Source organism: Pelobates fuscus, chromosome 5 (assembly GCF_036172605.1).
Source record: "Pelobates fuscus isolate aPelFus1 chromosome 5, aPelFus1.pri, whole genome shotgun sequence".
NCBI lineage: Eukaryota > Metazoa > Chordata > Amphibia > Anura > Pelobatidae > Pelobates > Pelobates fuscus.
Window position 1 is genome coordinate 272,472,879 of NC_086321.1, and position 25,161 is coordinate 272,498,039.

The 25,161-nt window shown below is 40.5% G+C and overlaps 1 protein-coding gene across 2 annotated transcripts in view; it reads left to right on the forward strand.

Annotated features, from left to right (window-relative positions):
* The window catches only part of KIAA1958 (KIAA1958 ortholog), a 117,356-nt gene that overhangs the window by 46,752 nt on the left and 45,443 nt on the right, over positions 1-25,161 (forward strand). For both annotated transcript variants that reach the window (XM_063455298.1, XM_063455297.1), the window contains exon 2: positions 9,140-10,340. In XM_063455298.1, coding sequence (XP_063311368.1) covers positions 9,164-10,340 — 1,177 coding nt within the window. In that variant the 5' untranslated portion in view covers positions 9,140-9,163. The remainder of the gene's footprint in view (positions 1-9,139; positions 10,341-25,161) is intronic.

A 25,161-nucleotide genomic window follows, 5' to 3' on the forward strand; every position in this document is an offset into this window, starting at 1 on the left:
ACGTCATTTTTCTAAGTGTTCCAATGATACCTTAACCAAGCAGGTTTCTCAGAGTTGTAATACAAACAATTGGGATTGTGTATAAAAACTGTCACTTTTTACCTTTGTTCAAGATTTGTGCACAATTTTCTTATGAATAAAACTATTACTTTATACATTGGTGCATTTCTCCTGCCTTTCTACAGTGATCCACACTAATTTCAGGGCCACACTAGGCAGTGTATACACCTGCCGACAGGTGCATGGACTGTTTTATGATATGTCTTTTTAGAGCTTTAAAGGAACTCTAAAGTTACCCAGACCGCTTTAATGAAGTAGGGTTCAGATATCTTGTAGTTTTGTCTCTGTAATGTAAAACAAACATTTTGTAGAAACTGCAGTGTTTACATTGTAGGGTTAAAGGGAAACTATAGTTACCCAGACCACTTCTTCTCATTGAAGTGGCCTGGGTGCAGTGTCCCTGTTCCCTTTAAAGCGGCACTGTCATACCGAACTTACCTTTCTCCTATTGTTTCCTCTTCTCTTCCTTTCTTCTTTATTTCTGATCTAGTTAACTTTAAAACATAAGACAAAGTAAAGTATTTTGCCTGCGCCTGACTTTCTCTGATACAAGGAGGAGCTTAAGTCAGCTCCATTTCCTGTGTCAAAGAAAGCTTTCCCACAATACTCACCCCTCCATCTTGACACGGGAAATGGAGCTAACTTAAGCTCCTCTTAAGGTCAAAGAAAGTATTATGTTTTAAAGATAACTAGATCAGAAATATCCAAAATAAGAACAGATTTTGAGAGAGAAGAGGAAACAATAGGAGAAAGTTAAGTTCGGAGTGACAGTGGCGCTTTAACCCTGCAATGGTAATTTTATGGCAAGACATAAGGCTTCATATTTGCTTATCTTTCTTTACTGAAAACTCCCAGCAGCAAAGAAATAATTAACAGAAACTGTAAAAATTCCACCAATCAGAATGCATAACAGTACTATAGTGCATCAGACTCCTCCCCCTTCCTCTTTCTTTGCTGCTTGCCTCCCAGGTAAGTCTATTTTAATTACATACACCTTAATTGATTTCATTTTGAGATATTTTTTTTAATTAAACCTTTATGGTATTAAATTATTATTTTGCTTTTTAATTATATATTTCTGATTTATTTCTATCCTTCTACTTTACAACTTGTATAACTTTTAGCCATACCTATTCTGCCCTTATTTAAGGCTTTTTCTGTACACAAAAATCTCTGTCACAGCCCTTTTTAGCATTTCTACTCCGTTCCTGTTCACATTGCCAGTTTCTGTAAAATGTAGCTACGCAAGCCCTTAGAGAAAGAAATGAGTTTTTTAACCCACCTCCACTACATCCAATTGACCCCTTACTCACCCCCAAATGCCCCTAAGCCCCACAGATTACCTATTTATTAATCTGTATTTTCTGCCCCGATCTATATTCAGGGCGCCGCCATCATTGTGTGGGTAGGTGAAGTCCCTGTGGGACACGTCATCTGCCCACACTAGATAGCACTGAGATTCCCGCACATGCCCAGTGAAACACCCGGACATGCGAACGGGAATTTCATCTATTCATTCATTCATCAGACAGACGAATGAATGAATAGAAAAATCAGACGAACAAACAAACACTGTGCTCCCCACCACTTCATAAGCCCCCCAGGTCCCCCTCTCACTCTATGGGGGTCAATATGACCCCCATAATAGTATAAAGGAGAATAAAATCTCCCCCATGCCCCTACTCGCTATACTCGCTGTGCGGCGGGTGGGGGCCATAATGATAATGAGGGGGGGGGACCTACTGTTCTCCCCCCCAGGCCCCCACCCCTGTGCGGCGGGTGGGGGCCATAATGATAATGGTGGGGACCTACTGTCCTCCCCCAGGCCCCCACCCCTGTGCGGCGGGTGGGGGCCATAAAGATAACGAGGGGGGGGGGACCTACTGTCCTCCCCCTCTCCGGCCCCCACCCCCTGGGCGGCGGGTGGGGGCCATAATGATAATAGGGGGGGACACCTACTGTCCTCCCCCCCCCGGCCCCCACCCCTGGGCGGCGGGTGGGGGCCCTAAATCAAATACCCCCCCTCCATCGAAGGTGACTAGGGGTCTCCAAGCCCCTAGTCACCCACCCCCCACCCAAATAAAAAAGCCCCTACCTACCCCCCTCACCCTAAAAAATAGTGAGGGTGGAATAAAATTACTACCCCTACCCCCCTCACCCTAAAAAATAGTGAGGGTGGAATAAAATTACTACCCTGTAAATAAAATTCAACTTACCATTCGACGTCTTCTTTTTTCTGAAATCTTCATTTTTCAGCCCCAAAAAAGGGCAAATAAAAATCCATTATACAGTCGAACTTAAAATAAAATAAAAAACCCGAGCGCAAAAAAAATAATCCATCTTCACCCATGGAGGGCTCCGCGCAGACTGATCTCCGCAGGGCGGGGGAAGGTTTATAAAGCCTTGACTCGCCCTGCAATTAGGCTAAGAACACTCTGATTGGTGGGTTTAAGCCAATCAGAGTGCTCTTTGTCATTGAATAGAGAGCCACCCAATCAGAGTGCTCTGTGTCATTTTACACAGCGTGGGAAAGTTCTTTGGAATTTTCCCACGCTATGTAAAATGACAAAGAGCACTCTGATTGGCTTAAACCAACCAATCAGAGTGTTCTTAGACTAATTGCAGGGCGTGGCAAGGCTTTATAAGCCTTCCCCCGCCCTGCAGAGCTCAGTCTGCGCGGAGCCCTCCATGGGTGAAAATGGATTAATTTTTTGAGCGTCGGGTTTTTTCTTTTTCGGCGGGAATTTTTTTTGGCGCTCGGGTTTTTTATTTTATTTTTAAGTTCGACGGGTATGATTTTTATTTGGCCTTTTTTGGGGCTGAAAAATTGAGATTTTAGAAAAAAGAAGACGTTGAATGGTAAGTTGAATTTTACTTTACAGGGTAGTAATTTTATTCCCCCCCTCACTATTTTTTAGGGTGAGGGGGGTAGGTAGGGGCTTGGGGACCCCTAGTCAACTTTGATGGGGGGGGGGGGATTTTCATTAGAATGAAATTCCGATCCGAACAAAGTCCCGAATTGCGTTCTAACACGAATGGAGAAACTGTTAGAACGCAATTCGGCAGTTTTGCCGGCGTCCTGTCTAAGTGAACAGATAGGAAAGCAAAGGATCATGGGAAAATTGCTGTGACCACCTGAAATGAAGCACACTTTGCTCCTCCGCTGGTCACCGCTGGTCACTGCGTAGGAAACCTCCATAAGAGAAATAGTCCCTACTTTGTCTTATGTTTTAAAGAAAACTAGAGCAGATAGGAAGAAAAGAAGAACAGATCCTGAGACAGGGAGAGAAGAGGAATCTTTTGGGGAAAGGTAAGTTCGGCATGACAGTGCCGCTTTAAATTGAGAGCTGAATGTCCCAGGCCAACTATTCCAGATAAAGTTGCCTTAGCACAGGAATTTGATCCCATGCTTGTCACTTTCTTAACTAAATCCGGCAAAGACCCTCGTAAGGGCATTGAACACGGTTTGAAAGCAATCCAAGACAAACTTCTGGATATCGCTGGCCCCATAATCCAAATTTTTATTCTAGCAGATGAGGCACTCACTAGTGATGAGTTTGATATGCACACTGTGCGAGAATGGGCTTAGAGAGCTTTATGCACTAGGCAATGCCAATGTGCCAATTTCTACTGAAAGACAAAAAGCGTCACTTTGCAAAATCAATGCCAAATTAGTTATTTTGTTCCCAAACCCATCATTTTTCTGGGAGAGCTGTTCGCTATAGGGGCCGATCCACCAGCATAGCAGCCTTCACAGGCTACAGGCCTCGCCCCAAAGACTATTTGACTTCAGGACCCACTCGACCCTATCATCGCCAGTTCTTTAACAACAGTGACCCTGCCTCCCTACGCGGACGCACTGCTTCAGGTAATAGACCGTACGTATTTCAATGTACCAATTGTAGGTCGATTAGCAAATTTTTACCCCCATCAAACATTTTTGAAAAGTAGACACCCTAGGGTATTTCAAATGGTGGTGTTTTAACACTTTCCATGCACTAATCCTACCACCAGAGTCTTTGTCAAACTAGTCATTTTTTATGTGTTATTTTTCTCTCACATTGTTCTTTAGGCATGGAGTCTCTGTTCCCATTATGTGTTACTGACAAAGAACACCACATCTCCAGAGTACAACAGTACTCCCAATGTACAGATTTTATGGGTTTTTGCAAACTTACAGGGGTCAAAAGTAAGGCTTTCCCCTTATCCATGTTTGCACATTGAAATTTGCCAGATTAGTTTGCTGGGCCCATGTTGCCTTTGAGACCGTATAGCAACCCAGGAATGAACATTAACCCCATCATGGCATACCATTTGAAAAAGTACACAAACCCAGCGTATTCAAAATGGGATATGTCCAGTCTTTGGTAGTAGCCACTTAGTCACAAACACTGGCCAAAGTTAGGGTTTTTATTAGTTTTTTGCATAAATGTAAACAAAAACTTTTGCATCTAATTTGGAAAGCAAGGACCCAGAGACTGGAGGAAGAATGGAGAGGCACACACTGTAAGATGCTTGAAGTCCAGTGTGAAGTTTGCACAGTCTGTGTTGATTTGGGGAGCCATGTCATCTGCTGGTGTTGGTCCACTGTGCTTCTTTAAGTCCAGGGTCTAAGCAGCCGTCTACCAGGAGATTTCGGAGCACTTCATGCTTCCTTCCGCAGTCGAGCTTTATGGGGATGCTGACTTCATTTTCCAGCAGGACTTGGCACCTGCCCACACTGCCAAAAGCACCAAACTCTGGTTCAATGACCGTGGGATTACTGTGCTTGATTGGCCAGCAAACTCACCTGACCTGAACCCCATAGAGAATCCATGGGGCATTGCCAAGAGAAAGATGAGAGACATGAGACCGAAACAATGCAGAAGAGCTGAAGGCCGCTATTGAAGCATCCTGGTCTTCCATAACACCTCAGCAGTGCCATAGGCTGATAGCTTCCATGCCACGCCGCATTGAGGCAGTAATTGCTGCAAAAAGGGCCCAAACCAAGTACTGAGTCCATATGCATGCTTATACTTTTCAGAGGTTCGATATTGTTCAATGTACACTGATTATTGATTGCATGTAATATTCTAATTTACTGAGATTTACTGAGCTGTAAGCCATAATCATCGCACTTATGACAAATCACAGCTTGAACTATCTTGCTTTATATGTAATGCGTCTATCTCATATATTAGCTTCCCTATTTACGTTGCATTACTGAAATAAATGAACTTTTGCACGATATTCTAATTTTACGAGTATCACCTGTATATCAGCCTAATTGGCAAAGGGAAAAATCTGGCAGGTGCTACTGCTGGCGTGTGCTTGGCGCACCATGCTTCACTATGTACCAACTATGAACCGGGAACAACTTGTTAGCCACTGCGGTTTACTTAATCATAAGGTTGTGGTGGGAAAACAATACTAGATTGTCCAGGAAGCCACATGTGTAACATGTAATAACCGTTTCATAATTTTCATAATAACCATTTTAGGAACGATACTTTGTTGTGATGCATGCGCTGTTTCATATGTTAGTACATATTTCAGATTTTTAATGATTACACAGATGGGAGACAAGGAGGCCTGTAGGGGACCTTCTCTGCTCCTTTTCTCTTTACTTACTTATCTCTTGCGACTTTCTTTCTTCGCTGTCCTCTCTCGCAGACCTTACTACATTGACATGGAAGTGGGAAGGACTGACTTTCACAACTGACACAGGACACCTTATGGAACCACAGGCAGATATAGACATGAGCTATCATTGGGGAAGGCTCTATAATTTGTACCACCGCCCGCAATTATACAACACCTGATAACGCAAATGGATCCGTGCAAGCTGTATATCTGTGTATTATCTGCATGTATGTATGTGGTGGGGCCTGTGTGCCTACAACTCTTTTGTCTCCATATCTACAAAAACTCGATAAAAAGAGATTTCACAATAAATAAATAAATAATTAAAGCATTTTACAATATATTATACATATATAATGCATGTATATGATTACATTATAAGTGTATTTTGAGATATATGTGTATATATCTCAAAGTACACTTATAATAAAATCATACATACGCATTATATATGCATTATATATGTATAATATATTATCAATGCTTTAATTATTTTATAAGATATCATGGTGATCACATGGCCCTAGAGTGCCGGAGAGGTCAGAGCTGCTGCAGGGGGACTGCTGGGTTCTTGGGCTATCCCCCCCCCCCCCGGCCAGGATCACCAGTCCAAGTAAGTACTGGGCTCCGATTTGCCGCGCACGTACCAGGCACGTCCAAGGTCGTTAACGACCATTTTTTGTTGGACGTTCCTGGTATGTCCAGGGTCGGGAAGGGGTTACAGAAGGAAAACTACCACAACAAGAGGACATAGTCTTAAATTAGAAGGCAAAGGTTTAAAAATAATAATCAGGAGTATTACTAGGGTAGTGGATGCATGGAATAGCCTTCCAGCTGAAGTTGTCAACACAGTGAGTGAGTTAAGCCTGCGTCGGATAGGCATAAGGCTATCCTAGATATAATATAAGGCCAGGGACTAATTTAAAGTATTTAGAAAATTGGGCAGACTTGATGAGCCGAATGGTTCTTATTTGTCCTCACATTCTATGTTTCTATGTTTATTATGATTCCTGAGAATATATAAAGGCCTCAGCATGAGAGATACTAAGCTGGAGGTCCTTGTCTGGTTCTAATTAGACTCTTAAAAAGTGTTAAGAAGGAAGCAAACCTGAATTAGTGCTTATGAGAGGGAGATCTTACTCTGTTGCACAATGTTGGAATATTGTGCCGGATGTCCAACAATCAAGATGATCAAATCACAAAAAATCCAGACTACTATATCTAAATATCTATAATGTTACACATAACCAACGATTGCAGTCCTGCTTTGCTATAATGAAATACTTGGCCACTCTTTCTGAAATAAATGGGTTGTGTTGTGGACATGGGGTGCGACCCTGGTAAATTTTTAAATTGTGCTATAAAGGTTTGACATCTTACTATGGGCAGCAGTCAGGACACTGCTGGCAGCATATCCATCATAAGTGTAGTGGTTATGGTGCTTTCAGTGTTAGTTTAGTACATGGAAGTGTTAAAGATCCCAAGTGTCTTTCTATTGATCCATATATTTGCCTATTTGTAATTATATTAACTGAAAAAAAAACTATTCTGAATCTCTTTTTAAAGGATAAAATTCTATTCCCCTTAAAGCTCACAACATTCTTCATAGGTATTCTTGATTATTTTTTGTATTTTTTTTGTATTGCTTATATGGAATGCAAGGCATGACCTGGCATTTAATGTAAATGAAACTTGCTCCCATGGTTCTATGTGTGTTCTGCATACAGCATCTTGAGAAGGTGATGCCCATCATTTATGCACACATCCGATCATGGAAAGTGGGCAGAGCAAATGACCCAGCTGTGAAGCGGAAGCGAATGTGTTTTACAGTGAACTCTGCAGCAGACAACAACCCAGTAAATGCGTCAATGGCATTTACTCAAAGCAAAATGAAACAATAACTAATTCAAATTGTAGGACACTACGTTGGTACCTGCATCTTCTTACTCATAGTTATTCTACATGTATCCTAATCTAAATGTCCTGTAACAATATCTATGTCTCCTTATTGTAGAGTTAACTCAGGCTGCCTTCAGTGTACACTGCCATGATGTATCCTCCGGTGCTTTGTGCTCTTTTGGTGACAGTTCTAACCCATAACACTGTGTCCATTTATTTCCAAGAGGACATGCATGAATTGGTTGACATTTCTGCGCACCAAAGTAACGCATGCATTCTGGATAATCAGGAATAATGTGCATACAAACCCTTCACTCAGATCTTTGCACTGTTGTGGTGTTCTGACATTCCCAATAGTTGTGGTGTTCTGACATTTATATTTTTTGGTAATTGACCTGGGTACCTCTTGTTTTCTCTGGTCATCTTGACCTTCTTGGCTTGTGTATTACTTTGACCGTGTCTTAGTTCTAACTAATTTTTTGCCATTTCACCTCTCTCTATGCATCACTTTAAGCCCATCCACCCTGGAAACCCATGTATTCCATTCTGGTAGAATGGTATTTTGACACAACTCCATGGCACTTCGAATTTATGCAGTTCTTACCTGTATTCTAGTGTGTGATTTTATTGTAATTTCGTAAACTTCTTGTTCAAAGGCATTTGTCAGAGATGATATTCTTAGGGGAGAATTGTGAATGTTCTTTTAGGTAGCATAATTATGTACCATATTTGTATTATGTTCTCTAATAAAGCTTGTAGTTTTTTTTGTTTTGTTTTGTTTTTTGATATATATATATTTTTCAGTTACGAATTCAATTTAAATTTTTTTTATCATTAATACACAGTTCAGATTTGTACAAACCTCTCACTGCTACAATTTATTTTTGGATTTTCTATTTTTATTTACAACATATGTAAGTGGAACTTAAAACTTTGTTACCACAATCAAACACCATTGTGCCCTTTATCATCTTTATTTCTTTGTCCTCTGTTTCCTCTTCTTTGTCCCTTTTTTTTTTTACTTAACCTCAATTCAAGTAGACTGTGCAATCAGAAGGAGAATATATATATATATTGAATAAATGTGATAAATCAGGTATATTAATATTTATATTTAAAATAAATGTATTCAAAAAGCAAATAAATAGTAAAAAAAATGGATTCTGAGATCTATGTGTAGCATTTTTATGCATCATAGGTATACACAATCTAGAATTAGACTTGTAAAATTAGCTTTTTGCTGCTTACTCCGTGATCACAATCGTGCTTTGTACCACTTTAACAATCATTTTTACTGGTGTGTTTTTTACCGTATTGTGAATGTGGTAATTTTTATTCATAAAAAACAATTGTGAAACATGGACATTTTGTTTTAATACTTATTAGTCTTTTATTTTATTCATTAATATTCCTTATGGAGGAAATTTACAAAGACAAATGTTTGCTATTTTAGGTGCAAAGTGTATGCCTTGCCTTTTTATTTATTCGTTATATTGAATGAGAATGACTAAGCTGTGATTGTAGACTGGACTAAGACTTATCTGTTTTTGTTTTGTAGGCAAGGAGCTCTTGATCACAAAAAATGGAAGACTGCCTTCATACCTCCTCAGAAAACCTCTCTAAGTTAGTGAGCTGGGCCCATAGTCATGGGACAATCTGTAACCTTATTCCAAACTTGAAGCACCTGCTCTCAGAGGGATCACATGGCACTTTGACAGCTATGTGGGGATGCAGTGCTGGACATGCATACCACTGGCCATTAACAACAACCTGTAGGGCTGGACCCCAGGAGAGAGTTTGTTTCCAGGACAGTAGAAGTTTCAACTCTGACAGCCCAAGTATACTTGGTGTTCCATCAGAAACTCAAACTAGTCCATTGGACAGGTTCCCTGGACGGTCTGCTAAATCAAAACTTGACTGCAACATAACAAGGGACTCTTGTGATTTTTCCTATTGTAGTGAACCATCAGAGCTGGACGATGCAGTAGAAGAATATGAAGATGAAAGTAACTTGTTTGACATGGTGTGTGAATCTTCAGGAACTGATGAGGACAGTGATTTTGAACGCCAAGCCAGGCAGTCTCCTAACATTACCCGCAAGAGGCCTGGTAGTGATCTTACCTCTTCCCTTTCTGGATCTCAACCACATATTGTAGATGAAGACAGTAATGATGTAATTGTAAAAAAGATTAAACAGGAGAATCCCGAAGATTATTACATTGTTGCTAATGCAGAACTCACAGGTGGGGTTAATGGTCCTACAATATCTCTTACACAGATGTCTAAGCCGAAGAATCAGACACATTCAACACCCCCTTTTGTAGGACCATCCAAACCTCCAAACATTGTACCACCATCACTAAGCAATGAGCTGGATATGCAACCTGTAGCATCTTCTCCATTGGTTTTACCAAGGCAGCCACCCCAAAAGTCTCTGAGACCCACCTTGGCTCTCCAGAGTAAACCACCTTCTAATAATTCACTCATTAACCAACAAATAGGACATCAAATGCCAGTCAGCACGTCCACTGGAAATCCAAACCAACCAATTAATATACCTTTATCAGCACTTCAGTTGCCTGGTCAGGAGAAAATAGAGCTTTCAGAAGAACTTCTTCCACCTGTACTGAAGCCTGTGTTGCCCTGTGATGTAGCACTCTCTCCATCAATAAGTGCCGAACCTGAAGTTAGTTCCAGTCAGCAGCAGCCAAATTCCATCCCCAACATTAGCTGTGAGCAATCAGCACAGTCCATCCCAGGTATGATCAGCTAATGAGGATTTATAGAATGAGCAGTTCAGTGACAAAGATTATGCTGTGGAGCAGTCAGTATGGACATTCCTTGGGTTTCCATGGTGATTGCTCCACGTTTTTGCATTGACATTTTGTGTAAAAACGAATTGAACCGATTGTAAGGAAGAAATCGTTTTTACATATGGTTGGTAGCAGTGATCCATTGATACATTAAGAGATGGGTTAAATAGCACTGTATATGTGATTCTCTATTTATATAAATTGACATACATAGTGAGTTATGTACAGAACAAACAACTAAAACTGGAGTCATTAGCAAAAAACATTCTGTTGGTTTTAAGAATGTTTGTTTTGTTTGTTTTTTCCACTTTTAGATCGTTTGCTTCACATATTAATTACCCAACAATTAGTTGAGAATTTATTTACTCTTTCTGTTGTTTAGCTGTTTTAAGAATTTTTTTTGTTCTTTTTATTTTCATTTACCTGCTATAATCAAATCTAGATATATGAGAAACCTTACAAAAATGTCTATAATAGTGGGGGTGTTTTCTGCTAGGAATCTGAATAATGAATATTAAACTTTTTTAAAGCCCATCTGGAATTTGGTTTTGATACAGATATAAAGTGAATAACCGAAACAAAGAGAACAATTCAAACACATTGACAATACATGCTGCTTTACTGCAAGAAGGGGGGCATTATTTCCTCTGTGATTTTAACTGTTGCTTTACAGGAGTATCTGCCAAAGGGGGTGAATATATATATATTTCTCTGTTGTTGGAGGTTGTGGCAGCATGTATACAGTGTATTTTTTTTATTCAAATCTGGTAAAAGACCTTTATTTGTCTTTGAAATGAAATATTAATACTGTAAACAGTGATGGCAGGGTCATTCCAAATTGGGAGTGTTTAATACAATGTGTATATATTGTATTGTATTATATACATATATATCCCTTCACTAAGTTACAAACTACTATTTGATAATTGCTGCCAATAAGCTGGTAAAGGACCACTATAGGCACCCAGACCACTTCAGCTTAATGAAGTGGTCTGGGTGCCTGGTCCAGCTAGGATTAACCCTTTCTTCTATAAACATAGCAGTAGAGAAACTGCTATGTTTATAATAGGGTTAATCCAGTCTCTAGTGGCTGTCTCATTGACAGCCGCTAGAGGCGCTTCCGCGCTTCTCACTGTGATTTTCACCCGTTTGTGTCCCTGTGGTTTCTAACCCTGTACCCTGGGCATTAGGTGGGGGTGCAGTGGTATGTTTCCTTTTATAGAGCGCATTGCATACCTGACATGCATGTCGGGGGTCTAGTGTGGTTGAGGTTCTGTCGCCTCTCTCGTGCGGGTGTAAGATGACATGGAGGCATAGTACGAACACAAAGGTCACCCCGTTATGACCACACAGACCACTATCTTAAAAAAATGTGCAGATTTATTGAATGCCATGCCCGATGTTTAAATGTTCATACTTGAGCACATAGAAGTGGCAAACGCGAATGTTATGTACTATGCAACATGCACCAAAAATAAAGAATTATATAAAAAAAAAATGTTAATGTTTGTTTTTAAAAAAACATCCAATTATATATTAACGGATCACTATAGTGTCAGGAAAACAAACCCTTTTTCTTGACACTATAGTGCCCTAAGGGTCCCCCCACCCTCAGGGTCCCCCTCCCTTGGCGCTGAAGGGGTTAAAACCCCTTCAGCTACTTATCTTAATCCAGTGCAGGGCTCCCTCGGCTCTGGTGACCTGTCCTTCCCCGCCGAAGCAGATGCGCATGTGCTGCAAGTGCTGCACGCGCATTCAAACAGTGCATAGGAAAGCATTTCTCAATGCTTTCCTATTGACGTTCTGCACACTGGATGCGGATTTCACATCCAGCGTCGCAGATGCGCCTCTAGCAGCTGTCCGGAAGACAGCCACTAGAGGTTAGATTAACCCTGCAATGTAAACATAGCAGTTTCTCTGAAACTGCTATGTTTACATCTGAAGGGTTAAAACCTGAGGGACCTGTCACCTAGACCACTTCATTGAGCTGAAGTGGTCTGGGTGACTATAGTGTCCCTTTAAACTTTGCTTGGATTAATCTTGTAAGTTTTGAACTAGTGTTAAATGCTGTCTATATTCATTCTGCCTTATTAATGTAGCAAAATCCTTGCTGTAGAACAAGCATGTCAAAATCAAAGGCTAGCACGGGCCACATAAACAAGGTTTAAGTTTATGTGGGCTGCAAAAAAAAAACTTACATTTTCATAGAAACGTAGGTTTGTTTTGAAAAGTACAGTATAAAAAAAAAGAAACGCACCCCAGTCCCCCCTCTACTAAACCCTAAACCCCAGTCCCCCCTGTACTAAATCCCACTCCCCCCCCTCTATACTAATTCCCAGCCCCCCCTCTACTAAACCCCAGTCCCCCTCTGTACTAAATCCCAGTCCCTCCCCCCACCATACTAAATGCCAGTCTCCCCCCTCTATTTGTTTAAAAAAAATAAAAATAATAATAATAATAATATTAGCCAACAAGCAGAATCCACTCACATTGCCGCTGCTAGTATGCGACACTGGAGTCCAGCCTCTGGAATACCCCCAATGGCGCCGTCCGCACACCCTGTGCCAAAGCGGATCCTCCCCCTACTCCTTGAAAATGTGAAGGTGGAGCACTTGGACGTAATTTCGGAATGTGACGTGGTGTTGCGTGTCTCTGTGCACCTCCAGGTTCTCCACTGTCTAGCCGTGGCCATCGCAACACTGACGCTACCGCCAGGGACCTCTCCTCCCAGCCGGGTAAATTGTTAGCAGAGTAGGCACCTGCTCTCATTACATTGCAGGTGCCTACTCTGCCTTAGTAAGCATGTCTCAAACTTGCGGCTCGCGGGGCCGCAGAGATATTCGTTGTTGCATATAAAGGCTGGAGTGATTAAATTAAATCTAACAAATATTTAAAATGTTAAAGGATTTTAAAAAAAATAGGCAGACCAATATTTCTTTTTTTTTTTTTCTTCACTATTATTGTGTCTTAATGATTTATGATTTTTAAAGGCGCACGTTGCCAGGAATGCTTTATCACTCCGCATTGGAAGTAATCAAACCGTTTTGAATGGTTTGACTTTTTACCTGGGTTTTACCGGGCGCTGCTCCCTGCCTCCACTACTTCAGACAGAAAGCCAGAAGCTCTTTGTCTGGGCGGCAAAAAGGCTGTTGAACTGAAAATATTGCTCGGTTTACTCCTAATAAATCTGCTATTGGACATTCCTTGTGTGTACCAGTAGCACAGGGAACTTGCCTCAGTTTGGTTGTACTGAAGGGGTGTTGCAGACAGACTGCATCCACCAATAGTGTAACAATGGCAATGGCAAGTATATATAACAATTGCAAGTCTTGGCACTCAGTATTCGAAGTCTGGGTCCGAAACACGAAGTTCAAATGATACATAAGCCAGTTAACGCTAATCCATATAGATTTGCAAAGGAATATGTGGTATCAATGCAACACTGGTAGAAAAATATGTTTTGTTTGTTATGCAAATTTGTTAAAAGGACCACTAAAGTCCATTTGTAAAAAGTCTAACACATTTTATGCTGCATTACACTTAATACTGGGTCCCTAGTGTTGTTCTAGCTAGCTCCATCTTCGATTAAGCAGATCACATGGCAGTAAAATTTCCTCATCATATCAGTGACATACGGGTAGGCTTTGGGCACCAGGAGAATTAAAAAGTATTTAAAAGACAAAAGAGGAAGTGGAGATAAACTGTTGTGGTTTTTGTGTTTGAAGTACCACTTTAATAGAGGCCACAACTAAATAGAAATGAAACATGTAACAATGTTACGATATAATGAGCATATCTACATCACAAGTTTATCTGGGAATGGTCTGGTGATAAAGTTAAAAATGTGAGTTAAAATAATACACACGGTGCTATGTGTGATGTTTCTCTGAAAAGGCAGTGTTTACATTAAACAGCCTGCAAGGACAGCTATAGACACCAAAACAACTACATTAAGCTGTCCTTGTTCTAGTTATGATAGCGTCTCTTTAAGCAAGGATCTTGGGGACACCTTTCGGCATTTCTTTTATTATTTTATAATTATCCATTGACTGCTTGCGTTTTGTATTAATATAAGGTTCTTTAAATCACCCAACTGACAGGAAATGCCGGACTTGAAGTACTAACCTGGTTCGGTAGGTAGTTCCCAGATGGTCCTATGAGGCACCTTTGTGGGCTGACCCTACAGTTATTTAGTACTTAAAGGACCACTCTAGTGCCAGGAAAACATACTCGTTTTCCTGGCACTAGAGTGCCCTGAGGGTGCCCCCACCCTCAGGGTCCCCCTCCCGCCCGGCTCTGGAAAGGGGAAAGTGTTTAAAACTTACCTTTTTCCAGCGGTGGGCGGAGAGCTCTCCTCCTCCGATCCTCCTCTTCTCCTCCCCGTCGGCTGAATGCGCACGCGCGGCAAGAGCTGCGCGCGCATTCAGCCGGTCACATAGGAAAGCATTCATTATGCTTTCCTATGGACGCTTGCGTGCTCTCACTGTGATTTTCACAGTGAGAATCACGCAAGCGCCTCTAGCGGCTGTCAATGAGACAGCCACTAGAGGAAATAGGGGAAGGCTTAACCCATTCACAAACATAGCAGTTTCTCTGAAACTGCTATGTTTATGAAAAAATGGGTTAACCCTAGAAGGACCTGGCACCCAGACCACTTCATTAAGCTGAAGTGGTCTGGGTGCCTAGAGTGGTCCTTTAATATGATAGCTAGCTTTAGACATGTATCAATTTGTTAATTATTTCCTGTTAACAAATGCAGTTGCATCCTGTTTCAAATTTGTGGTTTAACAGCAATTTAATATTTAAAAACATTAAAATGTAAATTGGAAATAAGAATATATAAATAGTGGAATATTTATCCTAAATAATTACACAGCAGTGGAGGTCACAGAGTCATGATATGTTTGTGCATCTTGAGAATTTATTCAGCGTTGTTGATGATGCGCTTTTCTAAGAACATATGTTGTGTGTGCCATTGATCAGCAGTTTATTAACACATTTAATTATATGTTCGTTTATTATGTGACTTCATGTGTGACTCTCAAAGTAATCAATCTGTTACAGCATAGTGATATTTATCTGCCATTCTTGGCATTTTATGGATGTGATCCTTTATTTGTGAACATGAGATACTTGAGTGGTAAAACAGCACGTACGTTAGGAAACAAAAAACTATAACAGTCTGTGTAACATAAATTAAATGTGGCAATATACTTTTTTTTTAATAGAAAAAATATGCAATTTTGGTAAGTAAAAAAATATATTCAATATTAGAGTACAAAAAAAAAATTCTAAAGAAAAGTGTATTTTAACAATGTGTTGTTCTAGTGTGAATTCCAAATGTCCCATGATTCATTGTGTCTGTCATCTCTGTCCCTTGCCTCTAACTATCCTTCTTTTACATCTTAAAACATCCCCATGCTGGCCCAACCCCCTCCCTACCCCAACTCATCCCATCGATCTTTGATACATAGCGTCCAGTGTTGGTATTGTTTGATGGAAAACCAAGCGTTGGGAGTCCTATGTTACTCTCATCAGAAATGTGGCCATTTCCATTTAAATATACTCAACTAAAAAAAGGAATTCGAGAAACTGACAGTTTAAGTGACCTAAAACTAATATCATAATTATTCCATACTGATGCAGTTATCATACAATTTCATTTTATGGCCCTAATACATTTCTTCATATGAACAGCTGCTATTGTCAACATCCCCCTGCTATTATAATTATTGAAACCTATTTATAACTGTTGCTTTCAATATGTTTGATGTTTCCTTGACAGCATTCACTCATCTTTCTTAAATATTCATAGAATGTATCATCGGGGTGTTATTTTCTGGCAAACCTTAAGGACATTTCATTATTCATTATAATTTTAGATTTTCACTGTCAGTAAAGAAGTATACAATACTTTTGCAGCAAATATTGGAATTAATCTATTGAATTATTAACCCTTTGAGTGATACGTGATCTCTCCTATTAAACTATAAAGAAATAAAAACTAAACTGGGCATTTAAACAAAAACATTTTTTTATTAAAGTTGCTCTGTCACTTTTACGGATATTTTTTTTTAAAGAATCCAAAGATGAAATATTGGCTTGGTGGGATGCAGCCCATTGTAGAAGCTAGAAGGAGATATATACTAACCCACTTGCAGTTGGGTTCCGTCTTCAGCTCCGGATTATTTATCTGCTCACATGCCCGAGTGTAAAACATGAAAGACAATGAAACCAAGGACAAAGAAAGAGGCTTTTTATTCCCACTGAGATTTGACAAAAGGTTGTAACAGTAGAAGCTCAGCCTTTTGTCAAGCTTGGACTTGGCCATAAGACAAACTAGTTCATACTTGTGTTAAACTGTATTTTTGATTGTGTTTGAATTTCAAGGAAATTCCAATGCTGTCAATATAATTATTTAGCAAAGATTATATCTTTATGAAATTCTCAAAAGTGACAGAGCTGCTTTAATATTGCATCTGTTTCTTTTCCTGAAGGTCGCTCCAAAAGTTCCAAGCTGCATATTTACATTTACACTTTATACTTTGTTTATTGTTCACTGAAGATCATTTACAATGGAACGTATACTATCAAATAATTCACCTGGTACGTGTGTGTGTGTATATATATATATCAGGGTTAGGCAATCTTCGGCACCCCATAATGCTCTTACACCCATATTGCTGGCAAAGCATCATGGGAGGTGTAGTCCAAAACATCTGGAGTGCCAAAGGCTGCCAATGCCTGATATATACTTACGGTTGTGTCCTTCCTTGACTATTGCCAAACTCTGAAATCTGTAAATTATTCAGTTACCCATTAACTCATTAATTTCAAGCATCAAATATAAACATTTTCACTTTCAAGTGCTTTGCATAACAAAATTGAGTCCATAAAGCCTCACTCGTTCTCAATTATACTACAGTAATGATTACCTGTCCGTAGAGGAACAAATTTCTCCTCCAGAAGCAACATGTCGCTCATTTAATACCTACAAGTGTCCTGAGAATGACAGCTCACCCTCTCCTTCCAAACATTAAAGGAAGTTTCAATTGGTAATACCATTCCTGCGGTCAGGGAATGGGATGAGTGACTGCATTATATCAGTATTCCAGAGACTGATGAAGATTGCAATAGCACTTTTTAAGTTCCTTTATGTTTGAAATATAAAGTTTAATTGCATGTTCTGCTAGTAATTTCTTTAGAGTCCTTGCAGATACCTATAATTGTTTTTTAAAAAAATATATTTTTTTAATCTATTTTTGTCACACTTAATTGTAATTTTGCTTTTATACTACCATTTTAGGCCGTGTGAAAGATAAAGGACACAGTAATGTCTAAAGATTTTAATTCCCCAATAATTTCTACAAAAGATGAACAAAAAAATTAAAAAGAAAAACCATATGCGTTTATATAATTTTAATTGTATGTGAAAAGCAATCCGTATCCCACATAGCTTTTTAAAAAAGAAAAAAAAAATGTTTATGTGCTACTTGTTAATTCCCTTGCATTACATAAATGTCATGCTAATATTTTTTCAAACACAATATGCTTGGTAGTGAAGGAGTTAATGAAGATTATAGTTGGGCATCGCTCATGACATAGAATTCTAACCATGTAACAAAATCGCTAGACCTGCATTGAATTGAGCTGACAGACAATAATAAATAATGTATATGTCTGGCTGCACCTGTTATATTACCCTAGCTAGTTATTGGTTTACCGTGTATGTTTTATGTTCTCAGTGGTGTGTCATAACCTCCTCTCTGTGTTCCTTCATCAGAAGATCATGCATTTCTTTTTTTTGTCTCTGGAGAGCTTTTTTTATTGCACTTCCGTTTAGATCTATTAGCTTGATACATTTTGTCTGGAGGCCGTTAACATATTATATGATCTGTGATGATTTGCTGTCTTTTGTAGCTGATGTAAGGTAGCTTAAAGGAGCAAAGGAGTATTTTCTATGTACCACTGAAGCAGTTTATCAGAAGGCATGTTGTGCCACGGCCATTTGTTTTCTGTACGTTGATTTGCTCGGTGAGGGCTAACGCACACAGACTGCTGTCATTTACCGTGGGTAATGATGTGGAAGTAAATGATGTGGAAGTAAACATTAATAATATGTGCTTCTATGTAACTCCCACGTGTTACATATTAATGAAGCACTTTGAAGGTATTTGAAAAAACCTGATAACATTGTCATATTTGTGAGGTTGCAGTACTATACTATGATCGCTATAGCTGTAAAGCTTCACAACTCAAGCTGCATCTTATGTCATTTTTTTGTTCGTCATTTTTTTGTGATAATATCGTTAATAAAATTGTTTAAAGGGACACTATAGTCACCACAACATGGAGACACTGAACTTTCCTCGTTCAATGCATCTCTATGAGGAGATGCTGACTGGCCAGGGCTGTGTTTGTCTTTTGCTGGCTCTGCCCCTGATCTGCCTCCTTGACAATCTCAGCCAATCCTATAGGAAAGCATTGTGATAGGTTTTGTTCAACACTTCTGATGATGTCAGCCAATCAGGCAGATCGGGGCAGAGCCAGCAGCAGCAACAGACTGCAATAAAGGTAATAGTTTGCTATATATTTAGGGGGGAAACGGGCGGCCAAGGATGCTAGATGGTGGTTTTAACACTATAGGGTCAGGAATACGTGTTTGTGTTCCTGACCCTATAGTGTTCCTTTACAATTGCAATTTGGCCGAGTAGACCATTACAGACAGTAATAACAGTGATACATGTCTGTAGTAGAGACGGTAAAAGTTAAGGAGAAATTATTCAGATAGATGATAAAGAATGGGGGCAGAAAAGGGAATTAATTGGTTACCCCCACCCCAATGACATTATTTGTTGTTTTATTTTTAACCTATTTATATAAAAAAAAAAAATAACGTGCTCTATATCATCTGGCAATTTATTTTCTAAACCAAAAGCTACATACAAATGATAATTCCTTTTGTGTTTTTCAAAGTAATTATAGTGTCATCACTTGTCACACAGATGCACAGAAATGATTGAATATTTTTTCCTTTGAAAAGTTATGCATATTAATTTTCATTATAAATAGAGCTTCTATTAATGTCTTTGAATTTTGCCTTGATGTGACTATTCCTGCAGCCTGACAATATGTGCCATTGTTATTTTCATTTCATACATATATTTTTCAACTCTTTCCTTTGCCTGCACCACTAGTCCATACACTTTATAGCTGCTATTTGTTATTTACATACCGCTCATGTTCATAATGCCACATTCTTTATTTATGTGATATTAGTTTGACATTTCACTGCATAAACAATAATGTCATTGAAATTCTATTACAGACAGGGTTACATAATGAGACATGCTTAGTAACAGAACAAGAAATATCAACACTGTATAACAAATAGTATATAAAATAAAAGGATACTATACTATTAAAACCATGTGGGTAACATCAGAAAAATTGTATATTAAGCAATTAGTCTTAGTGTTAAAATTATATTTATATACTTGCATTAATAGGCCTCCGCATTGGGCCATCCTTTCACACATTATTTTGGATGAACCTGTAGCTGTATTGCTTCAGACCTGAGACAGAGAACGCTTGAAAACGTAACTTCTAAGTATTATGTTAGTCCAATAAAAGGTATAATTGCATACTGCAATACTCTGGTATTTTGGCACCTTGCCTACTGGACTAATATGGCTAACCCAAAAGTACATATATAGAAGAAGAAGTCAGTGCGTATAGAAAAGTGGCATTTTAAAAGAAACACTCCAAGCACCATAACCACGACAGCTACTGGTTTACCCCAAATAATGTGGACAAGGATGGCCCATTGCTGAGGCCTATTAATGAATTCTACAGAGACTGCACAAAACCCTTCTGCCCCCTTTATTAGACACTAATATTTAAGTCACAGCTAGTTAAAAGACCACTATAGTGCCAGGAAAACAAACTCGTTTTCCAGGCACTATATAGTCCTTAGGTCCCGCCCCCCCCTCAAACACACTCAGGGCCACCCTCCCGCTGGACCGAAGGGGTAAAAATTACCTTAATCCAGCGCCTCGGCGCTGGTGATCTCTCCTCCCCCTCTAACGTCAGCTCCTGCGTGGAGCCGAATGCGCATGCGTGGCAAGAGCCGTGCGCGCATTCAAACCGCCCATAGGAAAGTATTACTCAATGCTTTCCTATGGACGTTCTGCACGCTGAATGCGAGTTTCGCATTGAGCGTCGCAGTAGCGCCTCTAGCGGCTCAGGGAGACAGCCACTAGAGGCTGAATTAACCCTGCAATGTAAACATAGCAGTTTTTATGAAACTGCTATGTTTGAAACTGCTGTTTCTCTGAAACTGCTATGTTTCCATCTGAAGGGTTAAAACCTGGGGGACTTGGCACCCAGACCACTTCATTGAGCTGAAGTGGTCTGGGTGACTATAGTGTCCCTTTAAACTTTGCTTGGATTAATTTTGTAAGTTTTGAACTAGTGTTAAATGCTGTCTAAAATGCTTGCCCCTACTACAACAAAGGTGAACACATTTTCAGTTTGCGTTGTTTAATTACTTTAGGCTTTTGCTCAAATCAATGTTTAACATACAGCATGAATATAACTTTCTGTGAAGTTCAACTTCACACCAATAGTTACGTTTAAAATAGATTTGCAGCATCTAGACACAAGCCATACGTGTAATTTGTGGAATAACTTTGCATTTCAGGTACTTTTTTGATGCCCAGTTAAATATTGGACTCCGCTGTTTGAGTATCTTCATTCACCTGGGAAATTGTCATTAACACAGAAATACATGTAAACACCACCAGATGGCAGACTTTACTTCTCATGCAAAAAGGTTCCTATTAAACTGCATTGCATTCTAAGGCATACATCATGTAGTGTTATTGTTGAAGTGTCAATGAAGAAAGAATAACCTTTATTGTAAACCATCTCCACACCGTTATGACAAAAGTGGTTTAAGGACACATATCTCTCGTGCTTAGTAGAAGCATATTTACATATATACTTTTTCTAGTCACTAGCTAATTGAATACATTAGATTTATTTAGCATTGCAGGCAAAACCAAAATGAAATAATTAAAGGCATTCTATAGGCACCCAGACCCATCTCAATAAAGTCGTCAGGGTGCCATGTCCCTGTCTCTTTAACCCTGCAGCAGACAACATTACTGTTTTGCAGAAAGAGCAATGTTTTTATTGCAGGGTTAACATGCCTCTAGTAGACATCACTAAGACAGCCACCAGAGGGGTTTCTGCAGCTGTAACATATAACCTGCTCCTACCTACCTATCCATCCCCACTACTACACAAGTATGTCCCGTCCAGGCCCCCACACTCTGCTAAAGACCTGAGTCTATCCTGTGTTCAGCTCTGACGTCCACCTTAAATACATCTCTAAGGCTGCAGTGTTCCCTGCTCCATTAGACACTTACCAAGTCTTCGAATAGTAAAACTCTTATCCAGTGCTTATTATGGCCTCACTGACTGCTGATTGCTTCAACTCCTCAGAAACCCTTATACTGCTCAATTGTTTAAAGAAAAATAACAGTCTTTGTATGATTTGTTTTCTGAAGTAGAAAGCTAAACTCTATTATACATTTTTCAATATATGTTATTCAGAATGATATTCAGATACAAGAGTTAAAGGTCAGCTTGAAGCACCATAACCATTAAACCACCTCCTCCCACAGTAATGTGTTAAACCTTTGACAGCTTACATGGGTCCCACAGGTGGCTGCAGCTCGACCAAGCTAATAAGGGCCACACAGGACTATCAGCTGATTACTCCCAGCCAATGATCACAGTCCTGGGTTAACCAGACTTAGATCAGTGAAGACATTTGGGTTTCTGATTTTATTACATACAATCCTGTCCATCACATGCCTCACAACTGTCCTGATTTCAGCAGGACAGTCACGATTTTACAGTCCTGACCTACCGTACTGCTTTAGTTCCATTGGTGTCCCACTTTTGAGGACACCAGGGAACTGTCTCTAACAAGCATAGCATGAGCGCATCATAAGACACACTTGTGCTATGTCCAGGGCACTAAGACCCTGCAAGGATGAACTGGCCTGAACTAAGGACAGGCAGCCAGGCCAGCCCGTGCATTCACTCCAGACTGACCTGCCACTAACTTAGACTAACCCGCCCTCTTCTGAAGGGCCCGCCCCTTTAGGGGCAGAGCTAGTCACACAATTGCGTAACTGATCCTCCACTTAACCTCCACCCACCTGCATCCCAATTCTCAGGATGCGGAAGTTGAGAGGTATGCCATCAGGTGTTTGTGGGATAAGTAGTGTATCCACCACCACTCATCACATGGGATAAGTAAAACTGTTGTATAAATACAGTGGCTATCATCACTTAGAGAACATGCATGCTACAGCAGCTTGGCTCTCTCCAGGAAGGAGAGAAATATCCCTCCTTCTTGAGCACAGGTTGGATGTAATTGACCCAGAAAAAGAGGGACTAACTGTCTGTGAGGTGCTACGTGTGTCTGTGTGTGTGAGGGGTGCAGTGTGTGTGTGTAAGTGGTGCTGTGTGTGAAGAGTGCAGTGTGTGTGTGAGGGGTGCAGTGTGTGTGTGTAAGTGGTGCTGTGTGTGAAGAGTGCAGTGTGTGGGTGAGGGGTGCAGAGTGTAAAGGGTGTGTAAAGGGTGTGTCTGTAAAGAGTGCATGTGTGTGTGTGTGTTTGAAGGGTGTAGTGTGTGTGAGGGGGCATTGTGTGTAAAAGGTGCAGTGTGTGTGTGAAGGGTGCTGTGTGCATGAGTTATGCTGTGAGTGTGAGGGGTGCTGTATGTGTGTGTGAAGGGTGCTCTGTGTGTGTGAGGGTTGCTGTGGGTATGTGGAGGGTGCTTGGTGTAAGGATGGGAGTATGTGTGAAGGGTGCAGTGTGTATGTGGGAAGGGTGCAGTGTGTGTGAGAAGGGTGCTGTGTGTGTGGAGGGTGCTGTGTGCGTGTGAAGGGTGCTGTGTGCATGTGTGGGGGGTCAGTGTGTGTATGAAGGGTGCTGTGTGTCAGGAGGGCAGTGTGTGTGTGGAGTGCACTATGTGAGGGGTGCATTGTGTGTGAGAGGGGGCAGTGTGTGTGGAGTGCACTATGTGAGGGGTGCAGTGTGTGTGAGGGGGCAGTGTGTGTGTGTGAAGGGTGCTCTCTGTGTGTGAGGGTTGCTGTGTCTGCGTGTGTAAGGGGGGCAGTGTGTGAAGTACATACATTTCAAACCAGGTTATATTGAATGGACTGATTGATACTGCCTTTGAAACAGAAAAGTTTGAAAAATTATAAATAATTGTCAAAAAACAAAACAAGATCCTAAAGAAGGGCAAAGTTAATGTAATCAAGGCTTAAAGTATATATTTAAACCAGATGCCTTTCAAATAAATGTAATTTTAATGTCTGTTTTATGAGCCATTGTCCATTTTTTGGTTGCATAGACATTCTGCCATGGCAGGAGTAGTGAAGATAATTAAGGACCTTTATGTACTGTCAGATGACATAATGATTGACAAACACTGATAGTGTCACCATGTCTTTTATCAGCTGATATCAGTCATTTAAAATAAACAGAATTTTAATAAACATCAGCAGTCCTTGCATAAATATTGTTTTATTTTGCAGCCTTATGCCACAATTGTTTAAATACATTTTTCACATCAATCTACACTCAATACACCATAATGACACAGCAAAAACATTCACAAAAAAGCAAACCTAAAGAACTCTCAGACTGTAAGAAACAAGATTCTCAGGTGTGATGAAACGAAGATTGAACAGTGTTGCCCAAATTCAAGGCATCATGCCTAGAGGAAACAAAGCACAACTCATTGCCTGTGTGTCGCGAAGTATAACCCTAACACACAGAGTTTAGGGTAGCAAGGAATGGACAAAGGAAAATAAAAGTATTACTGGGTCTTAGAGTCGCTGCACTTAACGTTAGACCTAGTAAAGCATAGTCGAAATACAAGCCAAGGTCTGGGTAACGTAGAGACAGCAAAAATGAGAACTAGCTAAAGTCGGGTACATGGTGTCACGATTCGGGAACCTAACACGCTAACAGGTCACAGATAGTAAAGGGTGCAGTACCGGTCCTTAGAATGGCCGGGTTAAGCACACTAAGAATAGTCAGGAGACAAGGCAAGTAAAGGGAGCCAGAAAACAGGAAAACGAGAAACAAGCCGAGGTCAAAGGAATGGAGAAAGCAGGAGAATCGGAATAACAAGCCAAATATACGGTAACCAGAGAGACACACAAGCAAAAAGCAATACAGGTATCAAAGACCACAACAGGGCACTGAGAGACAGGAAAGGTAAGTATTTAAATCCTGTGCTTAATTCTGATTGGATAACTTCCAATCAGAATTAACAATCACACGTGGGGGATATCTATACCTCCCACTGTGATTATTGTGCTGTAGCTTTAACGCCGGGAGTGACCCCAGCGTTCAGATATTTGTGCCCGCTCCCAGCGTGCAGCGTTATACATGCTGCCGCTGGGAGGAGGGGAGGAGGACGCGAGCGGAGGGTCAAGAAGAGAGGACGCCGCTCGCTGACAGGTAAGGGGAGAGGGGACCACGGGCAGAGACGGACCGAGGGTGAGTGCTGCGAGAGGATTGCAGCCTCCCCTCACAGCCGCCCGCGGAGCCCTGACATAACCCCCCCTCGAGGACCGCCCAGAGGCAAGCCGAAGGCTTCAAAGGAAACCGTGCATGAAAGGAGCGGATCAAAGAGGGCACGTCCAAATCAGAGACAAAAACCCAAGACCGCTCCT